Below are 17,946 nucleotides of genomic sequence, written 5' to 3' on the forward strand. Positions count from 1 at the left end.
CTTCTTCATCCAGGATAGAAATAAATTCTGTCAGTAAAATTAAACTTGCCCTTCAGAAGGTTTTTAATATCCAGAAAATCAATAACAGGCAATTTCCTAAATTAGTTAAGAGAAGAAATAGTTAAACCCAGTGTCCATTTTGAAGACACCAAACTGTGGCTTAGGCAGTATCATTTTCTCCTTGCTCCCAGAGCATTCAAACCCACAGGAGATCATTATTTTATAATTTGTTCAAAGGTCAACTCTGTATGGAAAAATGTGCGAGAGATATAGCCCTCTCTCTAATCTGACGAGAGCTCCTGGGAACCAATCTGTACACCTGCTCTTCTTACCACCATAGCCATTAGCCTGGCTTTTGAGAATCTGCCTTCAGTCCACTATTGTTTCCTGGAAGTCTCAAATGATACAATTAGTCATTGCAACAGACATCATGACAGTATTGCACCATTTGTGAAATAACAACATGATGGGCATGCTGGCATTTGATGTCATTGTGTTCTGACCCAAGCCTCGTTCAAAGCAAACAAACACCAAACATAAATAAAAGCAAAACCTTTTTAATGCTTCTCTGTGAATTCCGTTCATTCACGTAAAACACTATTAAAAACTCATTGTCCCAGATAAGAACAAGCCTTGCCAAGGTTGTGCAAGGCTGCCAAGAACACTAGATTAAATTCCAAGGAAATAATCAAAACCAAAAGTCTCCAAACACAAACCAGGATAATCCGAACTTCTACAAAACTTGAAGTGCAAGAACTTCTTTGCTTCCTGCAAAGAATCCCACTTCTGAGGGCTGGCTTTTATCCCTTAAGGGAGGGGCCATCACCTTGCAGCTTTACTCCCAAATTGCCTGTACTGCTGAAGCTGCTCTTTCCTTCGAGCAGCCCTGTGCCATGGGCACTGGGCACAGTCTCCTCGGGTCCTCTGCATCACTGCTGCCAAGCTCCACAAGCTCTGAAGGCAGCACTCCATTCTCTGATAGTCCTGGCCCCATCCCTGCATCACATGCCGGCCCTTCATCTGAGTCCTCGGTCTCTGAGACCTCAGCCGTCCGCACTTGCTGCCGGCAAACCACAACACATTGTCATTTTTCTTCAGAATGCCATAAGTATTTACTGAAAGCGGTGGGGGAGGGGAAAACAAGTCTAACTTCAAAGAAGCAGATTGTTCATCAACCATTTTCCTTGCCAGACATATCCAAACAAGACATAAGCAGTCTTGAATAAATTGTTCATCAGCTTGAAAATAAAGGTTTTATTCTTCAACTTTCTGACATGGAGATAATTTCACCTGGTAGCTCATGTGAATAGAAAATGCATCTGCTGAAGTAACTTTCCATTTCCTATTTATCTTCTATTGTTATATTTAATTAAAGCATAAGCAATAAAGATGATGTCCTTCATTCTTTAAGAAGTCGACATGTGGCTTGTCCTCTCCCTGCCTTTAGAGAGATCCTAGATGACCCTGACCTCCTCAACTCCCAGCATCTGCTTCTATTCTTCATTATTGCTAGTTGGAGAGATGCTGAAAACAGCACAATAATCTGAGCTCCATATGGAAGGCTTAAAGCAGGGGTCCCCAACCGCCGGTCCGCGGACCGTGCACCGGGCCGCGGAACAAGCCTTACCGGCCGCTGGTTGCTGGGCGCCGCCATCTTTTTGGTAAAAAAGCAATTTTTCATCAAAAAGATGGCGGGCGCCAGCGTTGGTGAGCTTTTCCGGTAGAAAGCCATTTCTACCCGAAAAAGCTCACCAGAGCGCTGGCGCCCATTTTTGACGAAAAATCACTTCCGTGACGCCACCGGAAGTGATTTTTCATCAAAAAGATGGCGGCGCCCAGCTGACGCTCGGAACCGGCCGCTGGCGCCCAGCTGACGCCGGAACCGGGCCGCGGCGCCGAAAAGGTTGGGGATCCCTGGCTTAAAGAACCTCAAACAAAATCTCTCCATTACATTTATTTCTGAAATACAGTCATTATTCCACAATGTGTAGAGGGGAGGTTGAAGAAAGGATGCCAGTAGCCTCAGATTACAGTACAAGGCAATAGTGCCACTAATTGCAGCCTGTTGACATTTAGCAATCATGCAGCAAAGGATGGTGTGATTATTATCCTGGGCATTATATATTATTGCATAGAAATAAGTGTTATATAGGCTATATACTTATTAGTTATATAGTACATATTAAGTGTCATATAGGACTAACCAGTTTTGGACAAGAAATGTCAGCATTATTTTTGGTGCCATAATATATGCTGTTCTCATAGGGCAGAGGTGTCAAACTCATGTTGTCACGGCATCATCATGTGGCATATCAGGACTTTCCCCTCCCTTTGCTAAACTGGATGTGGGTGTGGCCAGTGTGTGACACATCTGGCCCACAGGCCATGAATTTGACAGCCCTGTCATAGGGGGCCAAACAAATAAGGGAATTTACTAATCTCCTGGCAGTGGTCTTCAGAGGGTTTCATATTGCCATTAAAGCTATTAGCTATTATTTGCCATCACTTCCATAAACTGGTTCAGCCCCTTTTGGAAACCAACAACAGTCTTGGAATCCATATCTAGTAACCATGTTTGTCACCCACTACTGGAATTTCTAGAGAAGAAATTGAAATAAGAGGAGGCAAAATAATATGGTTGATTGTTTCCCTTTTAGGAATGAGGTACATTGCTTCATAAAATTTTAAAATGTAACTTTTAAATTTTAAAAGGCACTTCACATGATCTTTTATCAAAACAAAGAACCCCTTTAAATTAACAGCGTAGGCTTTCATGACCAATGTCAATTATATAGTGTACTAATTTCAATTAATTTTCTGGTGCCTTGATTTTTTTACTGGCAGAAATAACCAAACATTGGGAAAGATTCTTTATGTAAACCATAATTATTAAAACTTGTAGGCAAAGTTTCAGAATTCAGAACATACACTTCTATTTGTCGTTACCACCATTTTGATATATTACTTCTATAGTAAAAATATTGTAGGCTCATTGGAATTTAATTTCTGAATTGACTTGACTTGTTTCTCACCAGTGGTTCCTTTTCTTTCAGGCACTTAATTTATATATGTAAGGCTTCTGGACAGGTATAATCTTTCTTTCCACTTGATTTTAAATACAACTGCTTAGTTCCCTGAAGCACCTATGTATACATTAAATTATTGTAAATGTAAATGTTAACACTAATTGCAAGTTTGCATCTTCCCTCATTTCTAGAATATTCACAACAGCTTTAAGTAGTTTGGGAGACTATGTAATACTAATTTAATTTAAACTGCAGTACAATCACTCAAGGTACTTCTGGCTTATCTCCTGTTAATTAATGCCTACATGAAAACAGAAATGCTTGGGCCCTTGTCCCATTCCCTATATCAATACTTTCCCAAGGACATTAAACAAAGACATTTTTCAGAAATTTTGATGCCTTCCACCCACTTTCTCTGTTCCCCTTCTTCTATCTTTCTTAATCTTGTCAAGAATAAACCTTTTTCTTCCTAGCTCCCACTACCCCCGCCCAATGTATTTGTATTTTTCTTTCACTTTATCTGGTTCCAGGTATACTTGACTGTTTTTTTTTCCTCCAGTCCATGTACTGTACTTGAAACAGTTATCTTCAAATCCATCATTTGAAAAGTTATATCTTTGTTCTCTTTTTTTTTTAGTACCAGCTATCACATACATTAAGAGGCACAAGGGCTCGGGGGCTTAAACAATGCCATAGAAAGTCTATAGTCCAGGTGTTTGAGTCCTACCACCTCATGATGAAGTGGGTTCCCATTACTTACCTCATCTCCTGGCAATCTAGCATGCAAATACAAGTAGATAAATAGGTACCACTTCCATGAGAAGGTATCAACATTCTATGTTTTGTCATAAGCTTTGCAATGTGGCATGATGTTATGCTGGGCACTTGACCACAGAAACAACACTTTGGACAGTGCTGCTTAATGGCTTAAAGAAACGGAGATGAACATCACCTCCTAAATTCAGCTATGATTAATGGAGTAAAACCCATAGGGACTCCTTTAACTTATTTTAACTTACTCCTTTAACTTACTTTAACTTTACTGTGGACATAATATATTTAGATTTCAGCAAGGCATTCGACAAAGTAGACCACAACCTACTTCTTGATAAGCTAGAAAAAATGGGATAATACCACTACCAGATGGACTCACAACTGGCTGACAAACCATACTCAACAGGTAGTCCTTAATGGGTCTAAGTCTACATGGAGGGAAGTAAGCAGTGGGTGCCACAAGGTTCTGTCTTAGGCCCAGTACTCTTCAATATCTTCATTAATGACTTAGATGAGGGAATAGAAGGGGAACTTACCAAATTTGCAGATGATACTAAGCTGGCAGGAATAGCTAACACCCAAGAAGATAGGCTCAAGATCCAGATGGATCTTGACAGACTATAACACTGGGCCATATCTAATAAAATGAAATTCAATGTAGAGAAAAGTAAAGTCCTACACTCAGGCAAGAAAAACCAAAAGTACACATATAGACTGGGTGAAACCAGGCTCAATAGCAGTAACTGTGAGAGGGATCTTGGAGTCTTAGTGGACAACCAGCTAAATATGACCCAGCAGTGTGCAGCAGCAGCCAAAAAAACTAATGCAATCCTAAATTGTATTAACAGAAGGATACAATTGAGATCAAGTGAGATACTAATACCATTCTTTTAAGCCTTAGTAAGACCACACCTAGAGTACTGCATCCAGTTTTGTTCACCACATTATAAAAAAGATGTTGAAACTCTACAAAAAGTACAGAGAAGAGCAACCAGGATGATTAGGGGACTGGAGACTGAAATATATGAAGAACGGTTATAGAAACTGGGTATGGCTAGTCTAGTGAAGAGAAGGACCAGGGGAGACATGATAGCGGTCTTCCAATATTTGAGGGGCTGCCACAGGGAGGAAGGGGTCGAGCTATTTTCTATAGTGCCTGTAGGCCAGACAAGAAATAATGGATGGAAACTGAATAAGGAGAGATTTAACCTGGAAATAAGAAGAAACCTTACCCTTGGAAGTTGTGGGAGCACCATCACTTGAGACTTTCAAGAAGAGATTGGACTGCCATTTGTCAGAAATGGTGTAGGGTCTCCCATTTGGGGAGTATATGACTATACAAGGACTATACGATCTACAAGGTCCCTTCCAACTCTGATTATCTGTAATCTGTAAAAGTAAACTTTTTTAAAAAATCACATACACTACTACTAGAGGCAAGATGTTTTGACTATTTCTATCCTTGTTACTCATTAAACAGTTTTATCCTTCATTATCTTGAGTTTATCATCTCCCCTTTTTCTTAGATCTCCTCTTTCCTTTTGAGTACATTGTCAATCATTATATATTCGTGAATGCAACAAAACAAAGTTATCTGTTATTCACTTTTTTGCTGTCAATTATATATTGACTGACCAAGCAAGATGATATTAACCCTATTTTGTTTCCATTTTTACTTTAACAATGAATTCTAAATCTTATTTTCAGCTATTAAAATAGTATCAATAACATATTTCAAATGATTAGTATTTCCACTCCCAGCTTTGATTCCAACTATCGACCTTTTTAATTTTTAAAAGGTCAATATATTTCTTAAAATATATAGTCATATATATTTTATATATATTTCTTAAAATATATAGTCACTGAACAAGTTAAGCAAAGATAAGCAAGTATATTTCTCACTCCCTTCCTTAATCTAAACCAAAGGCAACTGCAGCAGGAGCAATGGGGGCCAAACTGATATCAGCAATGTTGTGCTTTTGCTGTGCTGCTCCATTTCTATGTGTGCTGTGACATTGAATATACACCTCAAGGGGCAGTGCTTTTCACAAAAGCAGTGATTTCCTTTTGGTACTTCTGTTCTGAACAACTATGCTTCTCCAAATTCAGTTTTTTTCCTCAATAGTGTCTTGTTCATGGAAAGAAATCATTGGGGGCTCAGGTATACACATAAACCTTAATATGTCTCCTATTCTGGCATAATTTATGTCAAAGGCCTTTGTGGCTCAGGTAAAAATAATTCTTTCTCATATTCTCTTTCTCTCTTTAGCATTCATCTTATAGAAGCTCATCACTTTAGTAAGTTCTCACTTGGAATATTGCATAGAGTTTTGGTCGCTACAGTATAAAAAAGATGGAGACTCTGGAAAGAGTGCAGATAAGAACCAGAAAGATGATTAAGGGCCTGAAGACTAAAATGTATGAAGAAGGGTTGCAGAAATTGGGTATGTCCAGTTTAATGGGGAGGAAAGGCTAGGGGTGACATTATAGTAGTGTTCCCATATTTGAGAGGCTGCCACAAAGAACAGGGGGTCAAAGCATTTTCCAAAGCATCAGGAGACAAGAAAAGAAACAATGAATGGAAACTAATCAAGGGGAGAAGCATCTAGAAATAAGAAGAAATTTCCTAACAGTGAAAACAATTAATCAGTGGAAGGCTTACCTCCAGAATGTGTAGGTGCTCCATCACTGGAAGCTTTCAAAAAGGGATTGGACAACCATTTGTCTGAAATCATATAGGGTCTCCTGGTTGAGCAAGGGGTTGGACTAGATGATCTTCAATGTCCTTTCCAACTGTTATTCTGTTTCTGTTACCAATCTTGTGTCTACCTATTCTGTATCTTGATTGTCAATCTGATATACCCATCTCCATGTAAAAAATAGTATAATTTTTTCATATCTGAACTTTCTCATAAATCTCAGTATAAGTAAATACTGTGATTTTTTTCCCCTCCCTGAAGTCTAAGGCATAGAATCTTTTTCCCCTATTTATTGATATAAAGCTATTAGCACCATAGCTGCTTCTTGCCCATGACCTTTAAACAATTTAGGAGGCATTTCATTTGCTCTTGATGCTTTGCTATTTTACAACTGGGTTATTGACTATTATAACATTTTTAGTTGAGTCAGTCTGTGAATAAACTGTTTTTCTATAATTACTTCTGTCATTTTATAACCTATGTTTTAAATTAGTGTGTGTTTGTGTGTGTGTGTGTGTGCATATTCTATCTTCCAGTAGCCTCATACCAGACATTTTTCTGATTATATTCCCTATTTGTTGTTCTTCAAACAGACTTACTTTCTTCTCTTTTCTTCTTGGACAGTGATAATTGTATGTACTTTTCTTGTTACATAGAGCTTTCATGATAGCGTGTTCTCATAGTATCTTGGATCATTTCCTTTTTGGACTTTTTTTCTAGGAAAAAAAAGACTATTTCATGATATCTCTTCTCTCTTCCTTTCTCCTCAAGTTCTCTTCTTAAGCCAAGCATTCCAAATCTGTTTCTCACATAATTAGATAAGCTCTTTCTTTTCAGATTCTCAAACAAGGTATTCTTTAAGAAGGAAGTCATTTTCTCATTTGGCCTTTCAGCATTTCTAACAATTTCTTATTTCCTAAGTGAACCAAAATTGAAATGCTCATTGCTAGACAAAGAATTCCAACTGCTTTTTTCCTTAATTCCATCTTAAATTCTTTACTCCTCTATCAATTCTGTTAGCCCACAGAGCTTGCAAGATGCAAAGTATTTTTTATTTGAAGGATCATTGCCCAAATTCAGGAATTTCTCAACTGTTTGAGACTGTTGTTCCATCTCTTTGTTGAAGATAATTTTCATGCAACTTTTAAATTTATGTGGGCAGTCTTCTTATTTCTTTGCTCATAATACTTTTTTTTAGAAAAGAGATTAATATATCTCTGATTACATATCACTGATATAAATATTAAGCAGAGCATCTCTATGTATAGTAAAACCAAAACTCCTAAGAGTACCAAATAGATTCTAAAGAAAGAAATTAAGTTTATTAAGAAAATATATGTGCTAACAGAAATCCTGGAAGAGGCTTGTTTTGATTTCAGAACAATCTGCTCATACTTAATTTGAAAGGCAATAAGAAGTATCACTTTTGTATGATTCTGCAAATGTGCAGCTTTGAAGACTTAATTCCTTTTATTTGTTTGCTTTCTGCAACTTCATGTTCACAACAACGGTAATATACTATAAATACAATTTCTGAATGTAATATCTTGCTCCAGTTGAGACAGCTGTAAATTCCTACAGATATATAGTTTTTTCTGCATTTGAGAAAGATCAAATGCGATCAACCTTTGGATCAAAATAACTGAAATAGGCTTCAGGATTTAAGATTCATGAAATTATGCAGGAAAACACTCATACATACAAATCACTGTTTTGCAAAAATAACATTTATGGGTATTTGCATGACTATCCTTTTATAGTAAGAATAATACACCTTGCTTATTATTTTACTGATAAATTAACTATGCAATTGTATAATTTATTATATATATTCCCTTCCTTGATCTATCTATATGCTCCACATTTGTTTTTTCTTAAGTTTTGCATATATTTGCTATTGAATGTTCAATCAATCAATTTTATTTGCCTTTCTCCAGCACAAAGGATAGGATAAACAATACAGAGCAAATCACAAAAGCATGAAATAATTCTATCACTTAAAAGATAGATAGATAGATAGATAGATAGATAGATAGATAGATAGATAGATAGATAGATAGATAGATATAGATATAGATATAGATATAGATATAGATATAGATATAGATATAGATATAGATATAGATATAGATATAGATATAGATATAGATATATAGATATAGATATATTACAAAATACTATATCCATTGAGATTAAGATCCATAACTGAATATCTGGGTCTGATTCATATATAAAATACATTGAAATAAATAGTAAACAAATGTGAAGCTTTTATTATGTATTTCAAATGCAGCATATCCAACTTGTAAAGTACCAATGTAAAAAGATAAATCATTGCTATAATTCAGTTACTTCTATTTAAAGTATGATTGGGGAAGTTATGGGTGTGTATTCTTAAAGAATTTGAGCTGATATGGGTCATATCTGCCCTACATAATTCTCACAAACTTTAGTGGTCATTATCACAATGAGATTCTCACCACATAGATTCTAAAGTTGCTTCATGTGCCATTCACAAACAATTTCTGAAGACCTCAGTTTATTTAAATTTCTTGATGATTATCAGTATGAAAATGGTACCAAAACCATTTCTTTTTTTTTTAAACAAGTTTTATTAATTTTCAAAACACACAAGTCATCATTATCCATTACATATTTAAACCTTTTTCCATTATAAATTTAACAAGTCAGATGAACTATAATTCTGTTTTAAACCATTTCCATATAAACATACAAAAACCTCTTATCCACTTTCTCTTTATTTCTCTTTACTCTTATTCCATTTTATTATTATTATTTCATCTATTTCTTTCTGACTTAGTTACCATTATTCTCATTCTATATTTCTGCAAGGTTTCATTAATTCTCCCGAAAAAAACATATATACACAACACACAAAACATAAAAAAATCTTTTGGAAAGTAACTTGGACCCAGGTATCTCTTTCTAAAGCTCTGGGTTTCACTTACACATCACCAGAAATTGGAAACACAAAAGATTCAGGACATTAAAAAAAATCTTGTCAAGGGTGGTTTCTCTCTTAAAATCACTTCAAACATGCAGCCTAATACTGCTCAGGATCCCACACAGAACTACAGAAGAACTTCTAGAGCTATATAAGGCTATCACTTTGACTAAAGTCAATGTACATGATTTCAAATCAGAACAGAACTGGGTAAAAATGGGGGAGCTTTATTTTTTATTTCTTAACACTTTGGGGTGGGGTGGGGTAGGTGGGTTGAGAAGGAGGACTGGCTTGGTATTGAGTTCTTGGGTGCTTGATTTCAATTTTGCCCAGTTTGGGGCTTGGACAACACTGAGGGGCATTTCAGATAATACTGTTATTTATGTGCCAATAAGTTTCTCAAAGAAAGGAAACCTTTTCCTGTTTTATGAAGATGGCTTTAATTCGTATCAAATATTGCCAGTAACTGTATTACTTTTAATAATCAAAATCAATATCCTTATGATGAATTGTTTATACTATTCTAAAACTCTGTCTGTGTTTACTTAGACATTCCCTCCCCTTGTTCCTTTATTCCATGTGCCAGCAATGCACTAATAAGACTTTACCAATCATTCTTCCAGGGATCAAATTTTATAGTCCTCTCATTATAGCTTTGGAACAAAGTGTCCCCTTAAATGTGTGTGTGTGTGTGTGTGTGTGTGCATATATAATGCTAATTCATATTATAGCCTTATTTCTATTTGTTAATGATTTATGAATGTTTATTTTGATTTATAGAGTGCCTGAACTTTTCTTCATGGCAATGCAAGCATAATTCCACAAACATCATTTTTTTTTTATCTATGTATTTATTCATTTAATAATTCTTAAATACTCCTAGTTATTCTCCATCCACAGTGGTCTGTGAATATCTTACAACATTAAAATTAGTAATATCAAAATTCAGTCAATCCACCAGAATGAAGCATTATTAAAAAACTATATAGAAATAATTTCCAAAAAAACAAACGAGTTTTACCTTTAATTGCAATTGATTTTGATGACATAATTACAGGAAATATTCAAACTTCTCCCTTCAAAATCAGCTAAACCAAAAGATATTTAAATTCAGCTCTATCATACACAAATAGTAAAATGATAGGAATTACTTAATTGATAAGCCAATAAAAAATAAATGTATGACATAAAACTGTATCTTAAAGACAAGCCAAATGCATTTTTTCAAAAAAAATAAGTTATTCCCAGCTTATCAGGATTTTCTTCCAGATAGGTGTGTGAAGAATTACATTTTAATTATGTGGAACTAAGTTCCATTGAATTCAAATATGCATGGAGGCATCCTCAGCTATCTACTGACATAAGCAACAATTACCTTAATCCTATTATCAGTTCCCTAATGTTTACCTCCCATATGCAGCCATACATTTTAAAAGTGGTTTGTTTGTTTTTTGATCCAAAATGAAATATTTGACCAAAAAATTTAACTGAGTGGTTCTTTACAAGCTGAGAAAATGATGGCATAACAGAACTCTTTAGGAACAAGCTGTTAAGGCTTAACTGAATCTTCAGATCTTCCTCATACAATATATTTAATGAAAAATAATACAAGAGCTCTGGTTCCAATATTGACTTTTACTCAAATTACAATAATACAGTCCAATAGCAGTCATTCACAAGACCTTATAAACAGCAAATATACCAAGTTATGTCCAATTCAAAGACTGGCAATTCTAATGCAGCATTAACAGATATAGAACATAAGTTGGTTTTCCATTCAGAAAACCCTTTTTCCCCTATTCAGAAATTAAGTATTGTTGGAGTCTTCTGTGAAAAAACCATTTAAAACTCACAAGGAATTCCATATGTTTTAAAGTGCTGAACTGAAATTGCAATGAACCATTTATGCAATTATTAAAGTTGAGATTGAGATAAGTTTATCAAAGTTGTGTTATCATTGGGTTGAACAGGTTGCACTATGGATGAATCTAGAATGAAATACGGACTTCTGCCCTTTAATTATTGAAACATGCAAAGTCAAATCTACTCAGTAATGGAGTCAATCAATGGTTATTACTGTTTTCCAGAATAGTTGCATTCTGAAAGCATTAAAAGTTAAACTCTTAATTATCTTTAAGAATGATAAACTTGTGATAAGTACAGATAACAAAATTGTCATATAAGAGATGCTAGTTCCATCGCAGTGTATAAGCTTGACCCAGGAAAAGGTGAAGATCTGTAATATGCATTGCCTTTGGAAACAAAACAGTGATGATAAACTTAGTTTAATGTTCCTGTATATAAATAGAAAATCATTTATATGAAGTACAATTGATTTATCATATTATAAAAGATATACAAGTCTATATATTCAGTAGAAAACAATGGAATTTGGGGAAAGAAACATTTCACCTCCACTCAGATCTAATCACTTTGTTTTTCACTATGATTAATTCTCCTTCAATTGATTATGCCACCCATTCATCCTGTTCTCATTAGGTCCGCCAGTTCTGTGCCATAATATAAAGGATAAAAAGGATGTCTCTATTACTCCACATAGCTTCATCTTCATCAGTTCTGAAGACTACAATGCATCAGAACACTAGTGAATTGTATCCATAGTAAGTAGTTATGGCTGGCACAGCTGGCTTTAGAACAGAGTTAACTAAGTTCATTAAAAATTCATCTATGTTGATTTATTAGTCATCATATTGTTTTGAGGGTCACAGATATCATATTACTTAATGCAAGTAATGAAAAACCACAAAATGGAGAAGCCATCATATATTCCTTGGTGATTTTCCACAGGCAGCCACATAGTCACTGTGGGAAACTGGATCCTGAATCTCAAAAAGTGTTGGTCTAATAGAACAGGGATAATAATATTCTCTTTTTAATGCCAAAATTATTATTATTTCCTTACCTGATTTGTAGAGTTATACATTACTTTGTGAGGTGATGGAATGATTGCATCATTCTGAAGTACAACCACACTTTGAGAAGAGTTGAATTGGACCCCTAAGACTTTCACTTCACCAAACTTTAAGTTATTTGGGTCAAAATATCCTTGATGGGCAATCCTGATATCCAAGACATTCTGAAAGACAGTTCCCTGATATATTTATTTATAAAGTTACTTCATAATTTGCCATCATCTACATTTGGTTCCAACATGTAATCTTTTGTTGTGACAATAGGATGAGAATGGAAATAGCAGCAATTGAAATATTGGCAAAAGTTGTGATACTCATGATCTAACAGTGCTGGTTTTAATAATCTGCAGATAAAAACTCAATGTCTTGAGTTGTTAACCAGAATTTACAGATTATTACTGATCATTGTAAATCTAAATGTAGCTTTTTGCCTACTTATTGTGCTTGGCTTAACCCGTCCCACTTTCACTATGGGCAACCATGCTATTTTGCATCTCTTCTTGTTGCCTTCAAAAAAGCACCTTTGGGACAACCATGACCTGAATGACTGAGAATCTTCCTAGGTATAATTCACACATAGATAAAGTAGGATAGAATCCCTAATTGATAGTAAGTTGGTATAGTTTAAGATTGTTTTCCCTTCTATCATTTTTCTTTTATTATCAAACAATACTGAAATATTTTAATACTTGTTACAAAATATTTAATACTCAAAATACCTATAGTATCTACAAAGAAAATATTTAATTATCCTTATAGTTGTTATAGTTAATGGCTTGTTTCTTATTATTGGGTAAGGTTTTTTTTCTTCTTTCATAGTTTCTATTATTGTGTATGTATGCATGTATGTATGTATGTATGCATGTATGTATGTATGTATGTATGTATGTATGTATGTATTTATTTATTTATTTATTTATTTAGAGAGCAATGAAGAGCAGAGAAGAGCAGCAAAGATATTAGGGGACTGAAGGCTAAAACATATATATATAATGGTTGCTGGAATTTAGTATGTCTAATTTAATGAAAATAAGGACCAGGGGTGACATGATATCAATATTCCAATTTCTAAAGGGCTGCCATAAAGAGGAGTGAATCAACCTATTCTCCAAAGCAGGACAAAAAGCAATGGACAGAAACTAATCAAGGAGAGAAGCAACCTAGAACTAAGGAGAACTTTCCTGACAGTTCGAGCAACTTTCCTCCAGAAGTTGTGAATGCTCCAACACTGGAGGTTTTTAAGAAGAGATTGGACAACCATTTATCTGAAATGGTGTAGGGTTTCCTCCTTGAGCAGAGGGTTGGACTAGAAGACCTCCAAGGTCCCTTCCAACTCTGTTATCCTGTTTGTTTATATTTCATGTTTCCTAACTGCTCATCTTCCTCCTTCTTAATATGCTATACCCATCCACAAAAATAATGTATAATTGTTTCTAGTATAAATGAAAACTATGGACACTGATTAACATTATATGATCATTATATGAACAAATAGTTCTGTATTTTCACTACATTACTAAGGTATCAGTAAAAAAATCTGTATCACTGAAACTTTCAGCAAGATAGCTTGTGATAAATTAATAAATCTTTATCTATTTTGTTCATTCCTCAATCATATTTGAATTCATATGTTACTAAATTGATCAAATTAATAATTCGAGGACTTAAATTAAAAAAGGTAAAGCCAATTTGGTGTAGAGGTTATGATATCAGGCTAGTTCCTGGAGATCAAGAGTTCTAATTCTACCTCAGGCTCAAAGCCAGCTTGGACCAGTCACTTTTTCATAATCCTAGGAAGAAGACAACAGTAAACCATGTTAAAATTCTTGCCAAAAAAAACTGCAGGGCTTGTCCAAGCTGCTAAGAGTCAATACTGACTCAAAGGCAATAATAGTAATATGACATCCTGGATTCCAGGGAAGAATTTGGTGCTTATAAAAGCCATACCACCTAAAGAATTGGCACTGTGATTTCACATTATTGTGTAAATAATAATTACAGTATGGAGATAAAAATGCCAGAATATAAATATAAAATATAAATTTAATAAATAAGTGGATGAAAATACCAAATCCAGTCTAAACAAAAATGGTCAAAATCACTTTTTTCAGGGCCATTGTAACCATGAACAGTCACTAAATGAATGGTTGTAATTTGAGGATAACCTGTATATTTATTATCCAAACCCACATCCCGTTGAACCATGATTGAAACTATAAGAAAACACAGCCCGTTCTCAAATACATCTCCCACACCTAGTCTTCAAGAGGACAAAATATTTTTTTTTGCAGGTATGCTACATTGCAGAACTGTGCCATGAGTCTAAATTTAACTTGAAAGCCTCAAACAGATCTTCCAGTTATATCAGATTGGAAAATCTATATTTAGCCTGAAAGCTCTAGCAAAAACAAGTCTTCTGGACCTTCTTCAACTGTTCAACTGTAGTTTGAAAGAAAAGAATCTATTAGATACATAAGCTTTGAAACAGGAAAGGGAGAAAATAGTGGTTAGGAAGGCTTTAAACACTGGAAAGTTGATAAGGAGACATTTGGAGTGATTCAAGTTTTTGTGATACTTCAATACTTCTTTGGCGTACACCAGAAAGCAAAGATCTTTCTCACTATTATGAGAAGAAGCAGTCATTCACTTATCTCTGAATTATAATTCAGCAAATGATTGCAAAGTATTGCTTTCTAAATTTAATGTTATGTGCCAACAAATGGATCAAATTAACTGAAAAAATAGCATTCTCAAAAATATCTTGAAATAACAATTTTATTATTCTTTCTACCCTATTAGCACTACCTCAAGGGTATATATACTGTATATAGTGACATAATTATATTTACTAGCAAGAACAAACAAAAATTATTTTGCCATGCCAATAGCTATTACACAAACATGAAACCCACTGATTTTTATTGAACACAATGACTGCATGCTAGAAAAAGGAGTCTAGAAAGCAGGTAAAAACTGAATCAGTAAGTCTTTTCCATTTGTTTGTTTAAGAGAATTTATATCACTACCCACAATGACTCTGAGTGGCTTACAAAAATAAAAACTCACTGCACAGAAAGTAAAAGCAATAACCCACCCACCCCACTCCCTGGTGACAACAAATAAATTCATGTTTAAATGTACTCAGTAAATTGTTTGTTTCACTTGTAATTTTCTTATTCAACTCATTTTTGTTGCACAGACAATATTATTTTGCATGTTACACCTGAATTTTATTAATCACTTATGAGTGCCCTCCTGAAATTTATTCCATCTAATGGTGAAACAGGAAGAATGGGGTGTAAAAATGATAGGACGTGTTGCTATGGAATGAGATCTAAAAAGGATTTGTATAGCTTGAAAAGCTATGAAAATGAGAGAGCAACAAGGTTGAAAACAATCTGTGAGAAAAAAAAACTCTTTTGCTCTCTGTGTCATACACAGACATGTACAAATGTTATTGACAAGTAATTGATTCAAAGAAACCATTTTGGTGATATTTGTTTGGATCCGGAGGATTTATATAGAAGCATAATTGATTTATCTGTACATGTAGTCCTTGACTTACAATCACAATAGACCCAAAATGCTTCTATATAAATCTTCCAGATCAAGCAAGATAATTGTTAAGTGAGTTTTGTTCCATTTTACAATCTTCCTTGCCACAGTTGTTAAGCGAATAACTGCAATTGTTAAGTTAGTAGCATGTTAAGTAGCATTTTAGTAGTTAGTTAGTAGCATGTTAAGTGAATCTGGCTTCCCCATTGACTTTACATGTCAGAAGGTCACAAAAGATGACCTTCACATGACCCTAAGACCAGGGGTGGGATTCAAATTTCTTAACAACCAGTTCTGTGGGGATGGCCTAATTTGTGGGTGTGGCTTGGTGGTCATGTGACTGGGTGGGTGTGGCTTGTACATAAACATTGTAAATATGTATGTAAATATTGTTTTATATATGTATGTATGTATGTATGTATGTATGTATAAAAGAGCAACTTTTACCCAAAATAAGGCAAAGCAGATTGAATTGCTTGCAGAATCATAGATTCACTCACAGATCTACCTTTCTGCAATCTGCTGCCTGAGTATGCACTGAAAAATAGAAACTTCAGTCCTAAGGAAGGTTCGGCTCTGCTCTCAGGCCATTTCTCCCGCACCTCCCAATCCCCCGAATACCACCCCTGACTGGGCCTCAGGGAAGCCTCTTAGGTGAAGGCAAAGCAGTACAACAGTGATTTAGATTAGCTAGAAAGCAGAAATCTGACAGAAGGGGAGAGGAGTCAGTCAGTAGTATGATTTGCCAGTTCTCCGAACTGCACAGAATCGTAACAACCAGGTCTATAGAACTGGTCCGAACTGGTAGAATCCCACCCCTGCCTAAGACACAGCAACCATCATAAATATGAATAAGTTGCCAAGTGTCCAAATTTTGATCATGTGACCATGAGGATGCTTCAATGGTTGTAAGTGTGAAAAACAGTTATAAGTCACATTTTTCAGCACCATTGTAAATTTGAATGGCTACTAAATAAACTGTTGTAAATTGAGGACTACCTATATTGGTTTATTCAATTGGGAAATAATGCCTAGGAAATATACATACCTGGCTGACATTAAACGTGTGTAAGAGGTAAAGTCCTTTCTCATATGCATCTATAATAAAAGAATAGCAATATATATTATTGTATTATCTATGTTTTGACATGCTGTTTCACACCATTTCATTCAATATTCATTCAATATTTAAACTGCCCAATAGACAAAGTGTTTGGGTAGTTTACATCAAAACACACTAAAAATAAAGAATATAATAAAAATATAAAATAAAATAAAAATATTAAAATAAAGAATCAAGCATTCCTTAACCTTGAGATAGCGTCATTGCCACCTGACAAAACATTATAAGCACAAGATAAAATGAATATGTCAGAATAGAGTAGATTAGAGTAGAATAGAGTGAGTAGAGTGGAATAGAACAGAATAGAAACTTTTTGTCACTTTAAGTGTACGCTTGATCCACATATATTAAAATGAAAATTTATTGCATTCAGCTCTCAAAAGATAACCATTATGCATATACCCACAAACAAACACATGTACAACACAGAGAAACATAACAGTCTAGTTGGAATGTATACATGGTGGAAAAAAAAATATTATGAATTTACAAGATGGATGGCATAAGGAACAAAGCTATTACAGAATCTAGTAGTCCTGCTAAAGATACTTCATGACCTCCTCCCAGACAGGAACAACAGAAACAGACCATGAAGTGGGTGTGTGAGGTCTCTCACAATGCCTCAAGCTCTAAGCAGATAGCACTTACAAGTAGTATCCTAAATAATGGGAAGCCAGCTTCCTATAATCTTCTCAGCTGTCCTTACCACTCTCTGTATGGACCTTCTCAGGGGTGGGCTTCTGGGGGTTCACAGAGATTCAGGAAAGCCCCTCACTAAGATTATGTGCAGTTCGGAGAACCCCCAAATCCCATTCCAGGCTGGCCCCACCCACCCTTTCCTGCCTCTCCCAGGAGTCCCCATGCAGCC

The 17,946-nt window shown here is 35.1% G+C and overlaps 1 protein-coding gene across 1 annotated transcript in view; it reads right to left on the minus strand.

The window, feature by feature from the left end:
* Positions 1 to 10,298: 10,298 nt before the first annotated feature.
* SI (sucrase-isomaltase) overlaps positions 10,299 to 17,946 on the minus strand; it is a 180,985-nt gene continuing 173,337 nt past the window's right edge. The window contains exons 46-48 of the mRNA XM_087965277.1: positions 17,004 to 17,053; positions 12,391 to 12,564; positions 10,299 to 11,719 (exon numbers count right to left, since the gene is read on the minus strand). Of these exons, the coding sequence (XP_087821403.1) occupies positions 11,657 to 11,719; positions 12,391 to 12,564; positions 17,004 to 17,053 (287 nt within the window). The 3' untranslated portion in view covers positions 10,299 to 11,656. The remainder of the gene's footprint in view (positions 11,720 to 12,390; positions 12,565 to 17,003; positions 17,054 to 17,946) is intronic.

The sequence above is a fragment of the Notechis scutatus genome, chromosome 4 (genome assembly GCF_049901735.1).
Source record: "Notechis scutatus isolate UNSWTSFEM ecotype Mainland chromosome 4, rNotScu1.2, whole genome shotgun sequence".
NCBI classification, from domain to species: domain Eukaryota; kingdom Metazoa; phylum Chordata; class Lepidosauria; order Squamata; family Elapidae; genus Notechis; species Notechis scutatus.